This window comes from Ornithodoros turicata, chromosome 7, assembly GCF_037126465.1.
Source record: "Ornithodoros turicata isolate Travis chromosome 7, ASM3712646v1, whole genome shotgun sequence".
In the NCBI taxonomy this organism is placed as follows: Eukaryota; Metazoa; Arthropoda; class Arachnida; order Ixodida; family Argasidae; genus Ornithodoros; species Ornithodoros turicata.
The window spans coordinates 54,297,714-54,311,046 of record NC_088207.1 but is presented as its reverse complement, the minus strand read 5'-3'; the positions used below and the strand labels follow the sequence as shown (position 1 = coordinate 54,311,046).

At 42.8% G+C, this 13,333-nt stretch overlaps 1 protein-coding gene across 5 annotated transcripts in view; it reads left to right on the top strand.

Moving 5' to 3' along the window:
* Positions 1–13,333, top strand: part of LOC135401579 (DENN domain-containing protein 5B-like) — a 36,629-nt gene that overhangs the window by 17,673 nt on the left and 5,623 nt on the right. For 2 of the 5 annotated variants that reach the window (XM_064634067.1, XM_064634066.1), the window contains 10 exons: positions 411–507; positions 5,508–5,606; positions 8,050–8,182; positions 8,257–8,385; positions 8,842–8,963; positions 10,347–10,492; positions 10,558–10,676; positions 11,340–11,437; positions 11,915–11,986; positions 13,119–13,201. In XM_064634067.1, the coding sequence (XP_064490137.1) occupies positions 411–507; positions 5,508–5,606; positions 8,050–8,182; positions 8,257–8,385; positions 8,842–8,963; positions 10,347–10,492; positions 10,558–10,676; positions 11,340–11,437; positions 11,915–11,986; positions 13,119–13,201 (1,098 nt within the window). Of the gene's footprint in view, positions 1–410; positions 508–3,895; positions 3,932–5,507; positions 5,607–8,049; positions 8,183–8,256; positions 8,386–8,841; positions 8,964–10,346; positions 10,493–10,557; positions 10,677–11,339; positions 11,438–11,914; positions 11,987–13,118; positions 13,202–13,333 lie in introns of all 5 variants that reach the window. The other 3 variants (XM_064634068.1, XM_064634069.1, XM_064634070.1) reach the window with 3 other exon arrangements.

The following is a 13,333-nucleotide window of genomic DNA, read 5'->3' as shown; positions in this document are numbered from 1 at the left end:
GGGCTTCTGTACAAGGGGAAGGGGAGAGGGGTACAGTACACGTAGAGCGGAACATTACCAATGCTTTACTGTACCCCTCTCCCCTTCCGCTTTTCTTATTATTATGTTGTGTATTATTATGTCGTGCATGTCTCATATATACCGGGTGTTTCAGTTAAATCCCCGGGCAAATTAATTAGCGAATGGGTGCACCAATCTACGAACTTTCTTTTTTACAAGTATCTGTCCGATACCACCTACAAGCTGCGCACCGTGTGTGTGAGTGCGATAGTAAAAAAAAAAAGGAATATTTTCAAATATCCCTTTTCGATTCGGCGTCCGAATCAATTTTATGAATACTCGATTCAATATTCAAAGTTTTTGAATATTCGTACCGCCCTGCTTATTATCACTCGGAAACTTAATTTCAGAGCAAATCTGCACTGTGGTCCCACCTGCTCAATTACCTCGAAGTGGAAGAATGCAAGGCCAGCGGGAAACCCATTGACCGTAATTTCCTCACTCCTGGTGAGTGTTTAAAAAAAAAAAATGCAACATATCCCAATCCTCTCTTGCGGTGTTAAAGGAGCTCTGAAGGGATTGCTGTTTGTGGCTCTCAAAGGCTACTGGAAGCAGGTGTATTCCGTACCCAATGTTCATTATTTCCAGTACACTCTCAATGCAACGTAGGAAGAACAGCAAGTGCGCACTATCTTGAGCGATGCACGCTGATTGTGAGGTGTGTGTAATGAGGAGTTTCACTTCAAAATGACGGAATGTCCTGCCCGCCACTTGGAGATACCGTTCACACGTGTGATTCGCTAGCTCCACCCACAGCTCCGCCTACAAGCAACCTTACGGCAATCGTAGAATGCCGTATTTCGAATCCGACCGATGGCGCCTTTTTTTAGCTGCTGTTTACCAAATCGTAGCCAGTTAAGACAGAGGTGTCAAGTAGTTAACTACTTGTAATTAAAGTACTATATTGTAGTTAACAAGTAGTTAGTACCTATTTAGTTACTAACTACTAGAATTTTTAGTTACAACTACAAGTTAAACTGCCATATACAGTAGTCAACTACAGTAGTTCGGTTACTACTTACTGCAAGTACTTCCAACTTTCCCAAGCAGCACAGCATCTTGGCCCAATATTGGTCCAATATTTGCAATACCGGACCAATATTGGCCCTCTGTTTACAATATTGGACCAATATTGGTCCTACATTGACAATACCAGACCAATATTGGGCCAAGATGTTGTGCTGCTTGGGCTGTTAGTTTTGCGTGGCCTCAGATCAGGTGTGGCATTGCGGGGATGGCTGCAGCATGAAGGAGCGGCGGGCTGTTATACCGGATATCTCAGGTGTGGGAGGGGAACGACTTGCCGTTCAGCGTTGTATTTGGAGTCTGAGACTCTGTGGCGCTGCACTTGGATGGCATCCGTGTGGGACAGCAAATGAAGTGTGACCTTGGCGTTCTCGCGCTGTTTGGTTTGCATTGCTTCAGAACAGAGCATAAAGAAGCGGCGCGTTCAGGCTTATAAATCGGTTACGAAAATCAGTCTCACGGCGCTCGTTCCTTTTCTTTTCGTTTCCGTTGGCAGAGAAACGTTCCTGGTGTCCTGGTGTCTGTTCGTTGCAGTTAAGCAGGAGTAGTGTTGGTAGTGTTATATCGTGCTCCTGCGTGATTGTCAAGTCCAATGCTTTTCCTTACCAAAATGCGATTTCAAGAGGAAGAATTCTTGTTACAAATCCACTTGTCATCCTCATTGACAGATGATTTCTGGCATCAATCTGACATATTCATTCGTAATTTTGACGCAGTATTTCTCATTCCAGATAGACATCGTGAAATACTCGTTTTTGCGTTGCGGAACGAGTGTATAACAACTAATGTGCATTGATTCCAGTAGCCTTGGAGACCCTTTACTGCCCCTTTAACGGAAGAGCGAAAGTAAAAAAAAAAAAAAGTAGTTTACGCAAAGGAGCCAAAGTGTTATATTTGAAATGCGCATATCGCTTTCTACTATTCATAGCTAATGCTTTTGCTAACTTGCTTACTAACGCACACCCTGGAATATAAGTCACTGTTTCTCCTTTTTAGTGTGTGTATTTTGTCCACCAGCTTGTCTGGAAATGATGGAGTTCTAATCGATTTAGCAGAATTTCTGAATGAAAATTCTTAAAGTGCTACTCTGGACTCTAGAATCATCCCTACTTTACGCCATTGAAATCCCGATATTGTTTGCTCACAGAATTCGTGTTTAAACTGTAAGTAAATTATTTTGCTGTCTCTCACATAGTAGCTCTATTCTTTGCCTGGCAACTGGCTGGCCAGAGCAATATGCCTCGTGCCTGGAGATCACTTCCTTTTGGCAAAACCAAACTAGTGCGGGCAAGATAGACTGAAAACATTTCACCGGCAGCATATTATTCGGTCTTTGAGCAATGGTGATTTTTGTATTACAGACTAATGCCTCTGTCAGACGGGCACATATACGGCCTTTAAAGTTTCGGCATTAAGAAATGGACTAAGTTAGATACGGCCTTAAGCTCTGGGAAGCTGTTAGACGGTATCCGTGAAGTCATTTTGTCGATGGTGTCCATATCGATAAACAAGTCTGTGAATGTAATGTAGCGAAGTCACGTTTTTTTTTTTTTTCTTCTTACTGAGAGTACGCGAAAACAACGTTTCGTTGGTGTTTTGAAGATACAACAGCAAACTTCATATGCTTTGAAGTGCTTTTGATATTTCTTTGAGTGGCATCTGACTTTTTGGATGCAAACGACGGGGTACGATGCCGCGTGCGGAAGTTCGAGGGTGTCACTACGAACTTAACGCTTGTACTGACGAGATAAAAAGCGAAACAAAGCGCAAAAATGCCAGAAAAACACGAAAAAAATAAAGATTACAACATTACGTCAGCTAAGAAATATTTTATTTCGAATTGAATTAAACGTGCGAAATCCTGCTTTTATGGCGCTTGGTGACGAGGCTTAGGCAGTTTCGATGAAATGCCGTAAACTGTCTTGCGGGAACGCCATTGCCCTTATATCTCAGTTTTGTCGCAAAGGCCGTATTGCACCCCGTCTGGCAAGGAGTTAATGACAGTATGCACTTACGGCTGTGACCGTTAAGGCCGTAAGTGCACCTGTCTCGTAGGGGTATAAATACTAGTCCAGAATGACCCTTTAACAAAAGGTTGAGCGACAAAATTACGGCTCTGCAAAAGTAGCAGATATTTGTATCTTTTTAGGTGAACACTTGCCATTGTGTCTTAGCTATGCTTGCAGTTGGAACTCTATGTAACAATTTAGCAAAATATTTTTTGCTTCTCAATGAAAGAAAACCAATTCTGCAGATTTATTTCTTGCCTCAGTGTCAGCATCTCAGGTACTCCATTGTCAACATTAATTTGGTTACGAATTTCAAAATTGGTCTTACTTTTTGTTTTGTCCGCTGGTATCGGGAGAAAACAACTGGAGCCCAACATTATGTCTCACGAAGTAAACCCCTATTATTATTATTAGATTTATTTATTTATTTATATATCCTCAGGTCCAAGAAGTAGTGATGCAAAACTATCGAAAGTCGGCTATTGGCAAATTATCAGTCAAGGTCACAAGGTCACACGCATGCGCATAGGCCATTGTGAAAAAAGAGGTTCATCTTGGATGGCTTCATCACATTGCTTCTGGGCAGGTTTCAACATGTGTTCACACATTTTCTTTTTTTTTTTTTTACTCGTTATATCTTGCTATTGAGCAGAAGCATCACAGCCTTGACAAGATGTTTCGCGTTCAGGAAAATTCTAAATTGAGGTGATAAAAATGTTACATGGAGGATCAACTGGTAACTTGATAACAAGATGCATGAATAACCCGGCTTTTTCTTCCTCTTCTCTCGGTGCTAACAGCGCTTGCTTGGTGCGTCCTAAGGAGACGAATTGACTGTAGGTCCATTTTTACTTTCAAGCCACTTACAAGCTTTCCAAATGATGTCTGCTTGCCATAACAATGCTCTGGCAATCGTGATAACACCCTGTCTAAAAAAGCATGTAAAGGTGGCACCAGTGATGGGCAAAGTGCCTCAAAACTGTACCAGGTACCTGGCGAAGTACTTTACAAATTTCGTTCCTGTTGCTTTGTGGCTCACCATTAACCATTTGATTGTTTTAAAGTAGTGAGAAAGTGATTGTTTATATTTCTAGCAACAAATTTTTGTTAAGGAATAGTTTTGAAATCCTGCTACAAATTGCTTACTTATGAATTACTTATAACTTGACAACATTTCAGGCCTGTCAATGTGCATTCTTCTTCAAAAATGCTTATTCGAGGAAAAATATTTATTGATATTTTCCATTTTTTGTCCACAGTCCCAGTTGGATACTTGAGTTCTATGGAGCCTGAGCTAAGGCAGCAAATAGATAATGATGTGTACCCGATGGGAAAGTACTTAAAGTAGCGCACGAGTACTTGGTACACGAAGTAGTACTCCCCATCACTGGGCGTCTCCACACTTAACCGTAATGCATTGACGCCACTCAGTGCTGGGTTTTGAGGACTTTTGTTCACCTGAACTGTTGTTCACCAGCTCCTCCTCTCGACTATAGTTCACCTACTGGGGTTATCTTTCTCAACTCTCCCGACAGGTGCGAACAAGTGTTTGATCGTTTATGTGGCTGAGCGCTACAGCTTGGTGTCGGGTTACACAAATTGGCGAACTGATCAAAAGTCACAAATGGAAGCCCTACGCTGAAAACCCTTTTTTAGCCAAAATATTGTTCCAAAAGAAAAAAACTAAATAGTCCTAGAGACTCACAATTAAAAACATATTTATTATCGGCAATTTCTATTAAAGAGGAAAGCTCCAGTAAGGCGGTGTCACAACCTCGTTTTCAGTAACAAACTTTTTGTTTTCTCCATGTGGGAGACAAGGGTGCATTCCTTTTGCATTGCCACGCATATTTCCTTCCCGCATTTGGATAAAGCATTCAGTCACAGCGCTTTGGGAGTGAGCCGTAGTTGAGAGTGGGTAGCAAGAGCCGGTGAGGCATACGAACATGCCAAACCACAGTTGAGGAGAGGGCGCTTGTGTCGAGCGATGCAGGTGAAGCGTCTATGCTGACTACGGTTAAGTATGGCGACGCTTCCGCAAGCCTGCATGACAGCATGAAATTGTATCACGAATGTTGGCGTCCAAGGACTCTGTGCTCTGCTTTCCCATTATTTCCCCATTGGGGAACCAAAAACATTTTTTGTTTTCTCCACAACAGGAAAAATTTGCATTCGTGCAGAATTGAGGGAACTGATTTTCGTGCCCAGTTCATGCTCCTTCAATAACAATAAGATTAGGGAAGTGTTCCCACTGTGGAAGCTTTGTTTTCATTGACATCACCAGTAATTTTGCTTGTTTTACGTCTCATGTCCAGTACTGCACAAAAGTCCACGTGTTGTGTAATGTAATCTTTCTATGTTCATTTGTTTGTTTGTTTGTTTGCTATCTCCCCTGTTCTCTCTCTGTGGCAGTCCATCCCCAGTGTGCCAAGGGATTTGGACTTCCCCAATTTATCTTGTCCCTAAAATCAGGTGCCATTAGTGCCATTGCCGCGCATCTCTCGAACCTCGGTAAGTCGTCTCAAAAACTGGGAATTATGTGTTTCAAACCTACGTTTCAAAATATCTTCCGCCCAGAAATGTGCTTTTCTGTGTACGCCGTGCATCAATTTATACGGAGATCGTGGACACAAAAGATAGACAGAATGTGATTACCGTAATTTCACGCAGATAAGCTGCAGGACCCGCTTTTAGGAACGTTTTGAAAATTTTCTGGCAGGTAAGCCGCAGGTAAGCCAGTCATGAGATAAGCCGCACCAGTGGATAAGCCGCAGAGCGCCTGTGAGAGAAAAAAAAATCGTGCATAAGCCGCGGCTAATACGCATGAAATTACGATACATGAAACAGAAATCTAGAGAAGGTGAGACAGACAGTCATCAGTTCACAGTATGCATTACCTATCTGATTCCTATCAGGTAGCTCCACACACAAGTTGTCTTGTGCACATGCAGGTTTTGGGAATAGGCCTGCTTTTGCTGAGGTTTTTTGTTTGCTGATAAGCACAGATCTTTGCCAGAAGTAACAGACTGCTTCTAATAATTGGCTTCTGCATGCTGATTATGTAATTGCTGCTAAACATCGCTGATCCTTTTGGACTGTATCACATGCACCTGTTTGGTTCGAATGTACCGTACTTCCCCTTTTTGGGAACGTTTCGAAAATTTTGCGGGCAGATAAGCCGCAGGCGATACGACTGATTGTGCGACGAAGGAGAGCATAGAGAATGCCATAAACGCTGTTCTCCATACTCGGGAAAGGGGGGGGGGGGACGGCATGGTGCATACAACAAAGGTCGGTTGTAACGTTCTGTCATGATCGGATTGTGCCCTTGTTGATTTTGATTTGATTTTCTATTTATTTCATTTCCAAAAATACAGAAATTGTTGCGTGTTTAGCGTGTCAAAACCGGTCTATGGGGAAGATACCAGGGACAAACAGTCACGGGATAAGCCACAGAGCGCCGGTGGGAAAGAAAAAAAAACGTACATAACCCGCGGCTAATGCGCGTGAAATTACGGTATTTTCGTACGACGTAAACATCGGTCTCGAAAGAGAGCACTTTTAAAATTGGGAAATTCAGATCGGAGGCCTGTTTGCAGGAACGTTGAAGCTGTTCCTCATTTCTCTACTGTGTAGCTTTGGTTGTGCTTTTTGGCACACTGTACTGCCCTCGACGCTTCACTTTCTTTTAGCACTGGGAAAGCTGCGGAGTACAGGAACTGAGGAATAGGCGCGGCGTTTGTGCAAGCGAGCACTCATCTATCCGTTGTGCTGGAGGAAAAAGAAAAAAATGTGGACGTGAAATGACAAAGTCCTTGGCTGCCAAATAAAGTTTAGCCAACAGATAGTACATCGTAACGCAAGAAGGGAGGGCACCTCTGAATCCCGCACATCAAAAGATTGCCTTTGTCGTACGTTATGGCAAGCAACCAACTAAATGAACTGTTGTACTTGAATCGTTGGTACTGTCTGTTCTCTGTTCTTTTCTTTTTTTTCTTCTGAGAGTAGCGTAAAACCCTTCAATTTTGTGGCCACTAAATTTTGCGAATTCTGGATGCTACAATTCATGGCCTGGTACATGGTAAGCTCAAGATTAGAGTTAAAGCAAGAGTGCTTTAGCTGTCAAGCGTTTCAATTAAGCAGCGGCAGCAGTAGCCTGTGGAAACAACTGGGAAAGCAAAAGTTTGAAATTTCAGCACAGTTAGCAATTTCTGGGTGCCCTTAAAAAGTCAGGAATTTTTCAAGTTACAAAGGTTGGGGGGATCGCAAAAATTAAGGGTTTTACGGTAGTTTCAGTCTTACTTGACTTCTGCGACAAAATATACGAGACAGATAAAGTATTTGAGTGTTCATTTTTAGTGCCCACGAACAGCACAGCAGAGTGGACAAATGTAACAAAATACATAATAGCCACGGAGACTTGGTTACATGGATGTCTCTGCAGGTACTGCTGGGGTGTCAATGGTGCAGAAACGGGAACAGAAAGGAGCATTCATGTGGGACTTGATTTCGGTTCCTGTATTGGTGGCACCCCTAGTGGTAGCTGGATGCAACTGTGAGAAGATTGCAATGTCCCGTTGCAAGTTTTCGTGGCTGTACCTTTTTTTTTACGCAGAGTTTGGTTGCATGACTTCTTTCTTAAAATTTATTTATGGTCTTTGATGCCGCTACTGGAAGTTCTATCTGATAAGCAGGCAATGCATTACATGTGCATTTTACGCATTACACTCTGTATCTTCACTTCTTGAAGCACAGACAACCTTGGGTCTTGGGTACTACAGTCTGTACCATACAGTGTTGCATTTGCTGCTAAGTTTATGATCGAAAGAAGAGATTCGCACCTATCTCAAAATCAAAATTTAATCCAATAAATATTTGAGACACATTCGATGGTACCATGTGTAGAGATGGTGCTGACAGTATACTAATGCTATATGATGCACATTGTTGGCAGACATCTCGAACTTTGTCCCCGAAAACGAGTTGCCCACTAGCCGAGGCAGAGAAGCCAAGGAACGGAGCCGGTCCAAGACCCCCGACCTTCCGGGAATCAAACCGCTTCTTGTTTCTCTGCTGAATGACATTAAGTGAGTGGCTTCTTCCGAGTGGTGTCGCCTCTCTTCATCTCACGTGCTGTCGCTTCGTGTCAATTCATTCACAGAACTGTGCAGTCCATGACGGAAATAAAAACCGACATTGGCTACGCTCGCGCTTGGGTTCGGCTGGCTCTGGAGAAGAAATTGCTGTCAAAGCACCTTAAGAAACTTCTGTCTAGTCAAGAATTGCTCAGGTAAGTACTCTCATCTTTCCAACCACTTTTTATTGAGTTTGTTTGTTTGTTTGTAAGAGAAAAAGGTTGAGTCTTTATCTTGCCATTCGAGCATTGAGCCTTTTTGTGGTTGCTCTGTGCTGTGTGGATGCTGTGGTTCCACAAGCATGCTAACCCCCCTTCGGCTCGGCAAATTTCATAGTTCAATTGAAGTAAATTAAATTTATTTCAATTAGGATTTGTTGAACTTACTCGTAGTAGTTTTGCTAGCAGTAACTAGTAGTAACTTCCATGCAAGCAGATAAATGCATTAATTGTACTATTTATGCAGTGTGCTTATTATTATTATTATTATTTGACACGGTTGCTGAAGCTCCCTGTAGATTACAAATGCACATGTACCATGCAGTTGGCCACCCCAGCTGTTATGAGGTGTTTGTACTCTTTTTCTCTGGAATGTTTGTGTGTTTCATTCAGGAGTTCCTACAGACGGTACGCATTCCTTCGGTGTGATGATGAGAAAGAGCAGTTCCTCTACTACTTACTCACCCTCAATGCTGTAGACTACAACTGCTTCACCAACACCTACACTCAAACAGGTATGCATTACGGGGACATCGCCCTTGTTACTTTATTAAAAAGCACCCTAAAGACCACCCTAAAGGGGTATCTTGAAGAACAGAAAACAAAAAAAGAAGGAAGGAGTCAAAGTACTGAGATGACATTATCCTTGACAGAATTTTTATTTAAAAAAAAAAATGAGATGCACAGGCGGGCAGACGTCCTGTCGGAAAGCGTTATCTAAAATGCATTAAATTTTTTTGTTGTGCACCACAGAGCAACTGTGGCTATGAGTTGCATAGAGTACATGGATAGACGGAGGGAGTCTGCAGAAAACCCACGGAAAAGCTGGGGATTTGAACCCGCCTCCTCTCAGCGTTGAGCACGACCTCGGCTACCACCAATGAGTTTTACCCATGCTGCTGGTATTACGTTTCTGTTGGCTTAAAATTACATTTTTTTGGGGAAGTGTGAGATAGCAGAATTGTCATTATTTCTAAACATCCTGAAACAAACACATACTTTGAAGTATACACTGCTAAATTTTGCAATGCAAGTGAGCCAAAAGCACACACTTCTCGAGCGCAGAAGACATTGGGGTCGGAAGGCTGTACTATGGAGCTGATTGGAGTAGGTGCTCATCTGATGGCCAGATCTGAGGCTTATCACAGCTCATTTGCGTATCAAAATTTGGCATTTATATCTCAAAGTACATGCTCGCTTCAGGATGGAAAAAGGAAACAGTCCAAATAATGATTCTACTGTTTTTCCATTCCAGTTCCATTTTCATCCAAATTGAAAAGTTGTTTGAAAAGTTTGAAAGATTGAAAAGTTCCAAAAACATCACATTGAAAAGTTGTTTAATGTATTTTCGGTAATTAGTCATCCAGTAGTTTCCCACAGGATGTCTGCCCAGCTGCATAACCCGTCTGCAAAAATGGCATCTGTGCTGCTCTCGCTTTTTTACTTAAAAACCTATAAAGGGTAAAAAAAAACCTGTACATTTGCACAAAAACTACGCAACGTCATCTCATCTGCCCAATAGTCTTCCTTTCTTTCATCCCATATCTGAGAGAGGAGAGCCTCGCTACTGCGCTCAGATGAGCTGATGCCAGATGGGAGAGTCTGCCGCCGTTGCATGCATTGCTGTAAACTAATTTTCTCATAAAATGCTCGCTCTCCAGTGGAAATATTTTTTACGTTCCTGAAGGTTGCATCGTGTGGTAAAAAAAATATAGGTTTGAGGTAGTCCTACGACATTCATATTGGCAGATACGTTGTGGTGCTGACACTGCAGATGCTGAGATGTCTTGTAGAGCAGAGATCATGCGTGGAAGGAATAGGAGATGACAACTTTTCTATTGAGCAAGTTTGTTGTTTCATCGTACGTTTTCTTTTTCTTTTCTTTTTGCTTTGAGTAGAGATGCCGTATCGAGTGGTGATATTCCCGAGCCGGAAATTGAGTGCTTCAACGACCTCTGCCAATGCCTGGGTCAGCATTTCGGGGACTATGGGCTCGACGGGGGTTATCCCGCTTTCCAAACAGATGGTAGAGTTTGTGTTTCACGTAAGTCATTTCTGTCACAGATAAGAGCAACCGGTTGACATATCCCCGCTCGTTTTTGTTCGTAGCACAAAAATCTTGGTCTGCTCACAACCCTGAGAATCGGGCACGACAACACTGGAATCTCGCCCAAGTGGATGATCGAGCATTGCCTCGTGAGGAATGAAGTGACTGGATACACGTACAAGTACGTTCGAAATGAGTTTCCACCATGACCTACTAGATTATAACGACCATGTCATAATCAGCACCCCCTACGAGGAGCCCGTCCGCACGCTCCGCTAGGGGGCGCTAGTCATCGGCACGCGAGATCTGCATCACGATTGGACGACGGAAATTTGAATTCTGAACACGCAGAAGCGTACGTACGACTACCGTAGCAGACGACAGCAATAGCCGCTATGAAAACACGTAGAATGATGATAATCAACCTCAGAATGAAACATCTGTGGAATATCCACCGCTTGTACAGAAATACTAAGGTAAGCTGAAGTACAAAGTATTGTAGAAGTTGAGGAAAGCAATAACTGGGATGACAAGTAGCGCCGCCGCTACCTTCCAAAAAATGCGGCGCTGGGAAGGGGCGCCTATGACATGGTCGTTATAATCTAGTGGGTCGTGGTTTCAACATACAATTCTCAGTGTCATATCTCTGTCTGATTTTGAGATGTTGTTCATTTGTTACTTTGAGATATGGCAGTTTCCTATTACCATATTGTGATCCCTGTCAGCTGTTACACTTCCGTAGAAATATGCGAGTAGCCCTGGTGGCGAAGAATTGCATTACAAGACACCACGATGGAACTTGGTCAAGAAATTGGTGAAAGTAGACCCCTTTTTGTCCTTCCAGATTTCCTTGTGGCCGATGGTTAGGCAAAGGCATCGATGACGGCAGTACAGAGAGGCTTCTCGTGGCGGAGCTTGTGCCTCCCACAGTAGACACAGAAGGTGCAATCTTTCTCTTCCTTCTTAATGCTATTGTTATATTTATGTGCAATGTGAATGTGCAATGAGAATGTGCAAAACACGGGAGAGCAGCTGTGCACTTTTTTCTTGGAAGGTGCACCTGGAGAAACATTTGAAAACCTTCGCTAATCGTGATGTGAAGAAAAAATAAACGCGGGCATAAGGCAGACTGCCCTATCCATTTCCTCTATTCTCCGTCTTCCTCTTCAGGCTCTAGCTAAACTTGTCCGAAGGTGGTTTTGTACGTGACACTTTGCCTAAGAAACCCATTTTGGGCAACACCGAGATAATTAATGGAATTGCGGGAACCTTTACTATGTGCTTGTACCAGCAGATTGGCAAAGTGGAGACAGAAAATGGTCGCGTGCGGCTTTGCCTTCAAATGTGTCATTCCTCAACCCACCCCGATAAAGAGCGGAACATTCAGTGAAAGTGTTTTGTCTCCGATATCTTCTGCAGAGCTCATGGAAACGTGTAGAACACCACCACGGTGTAGGTCGCCAAGCGTGCCACGTAGACCCAGCGAACCTCGTAAGTGTCGTCTGTTTCTTTTTCTAGAAACACATGAAAAAAAATTTTGGCGGCTCGCTGTGTCTAAAGCAGGGTGTCGAACTGAAACTGTTTCCGTTCCTTTTTTGCTACCCTCTCTGAGGAAAATGGTTCAGCCCCGAAATAAAAGAACAACGGTTCATACTGGTTCCTGCTCTGACGTCAGCGCAGATGCAGAGCATGTTGACTGTGAACTGGTTTTGGATCGCCCTCCGTGCGTGGTCGCAGATTTGCTTGATCTGTGACCTTTGCTTCTTGCCATTCTGAAGAAAAGGTGCCGAATTTGGAAGTTTCTGAAAGAAAGGAGTGAAAATCTGAACTTTTCATTAGACTTTTTTACGTTTCCTTTTCTTTTCTTTTTTTTTTTTTTTTCGGAAACTTTCAAATTCCAGAACTCGATTCGAAATTTCAAGGCGCATTCAAGAAATTATCCGGAAGAGCGCCACCTGGAAAGTTGAAAATGGTAGAGAAGATACGATAGAAGGTGTTTATGTGGAACAACTCTAAAGCTCTGAACGAAGGCACACAGACAGCGTGTGAATGAATGTAAGCCCAGTTTCAAGATGATACATCACGCTGCTTTTCAGTACGTACCTCTGAGTTCCAGGTGCCCCAATTTTACACTTGAACCGCCAGCCTTTAAGACTATTTTTCAGATTTTCTCCAAAATGAAAAACAAAATTAAGGTTTTTGTTCTATTCCGGTTCGGCCAAAATCGTGTTCTTTTTCTTTATCCCCGGTTTCAATTCAGTTGGACACCCTGATTTAAAGTAACCTTGCGTGCTAGCATTATACAGTCATCCTGAATGCAAAGGCGACGAGAGTATGAGATATAGAAGTAACGCCATGGCAGGAGTGGTTTCGTACAGCATTTAATGAACCCAACCTGTAGCACTACAGGTTTTCCCGGTGATTTTAATCCGAGTGCCAGCTAAATTAATCCATGCCCCATAAAGTTTGCATGGCACGTGGATTAATTTAGCTGGCACTTGGATTAAAATCGACAGGAAAAACTGTAGTTATAGTAAATAGGATTGGCCTTAGCAGCGTCATGACAGTACACTGTGCTTGAAATAATATCTGATATACCTACGATGTGTTTATTTCCCTTCAGGGCTTACAATACCAGAGATCCAACAGCTTCTTGGGGATGCAGTCAACAATATTGTCAAGTACTACTACAAGCCCGAACGAGAGGTTGTTGTAAATCTCATTTTCTGCTTTGGGTGGTGGTTTCTATATGCAGTACCATTAGTCTGACACTAGAGATCCTCGCAACAAAATTAAACTTAGTTACCAGCCCGCAGGTTTTTGAGAAATAGAAATGGA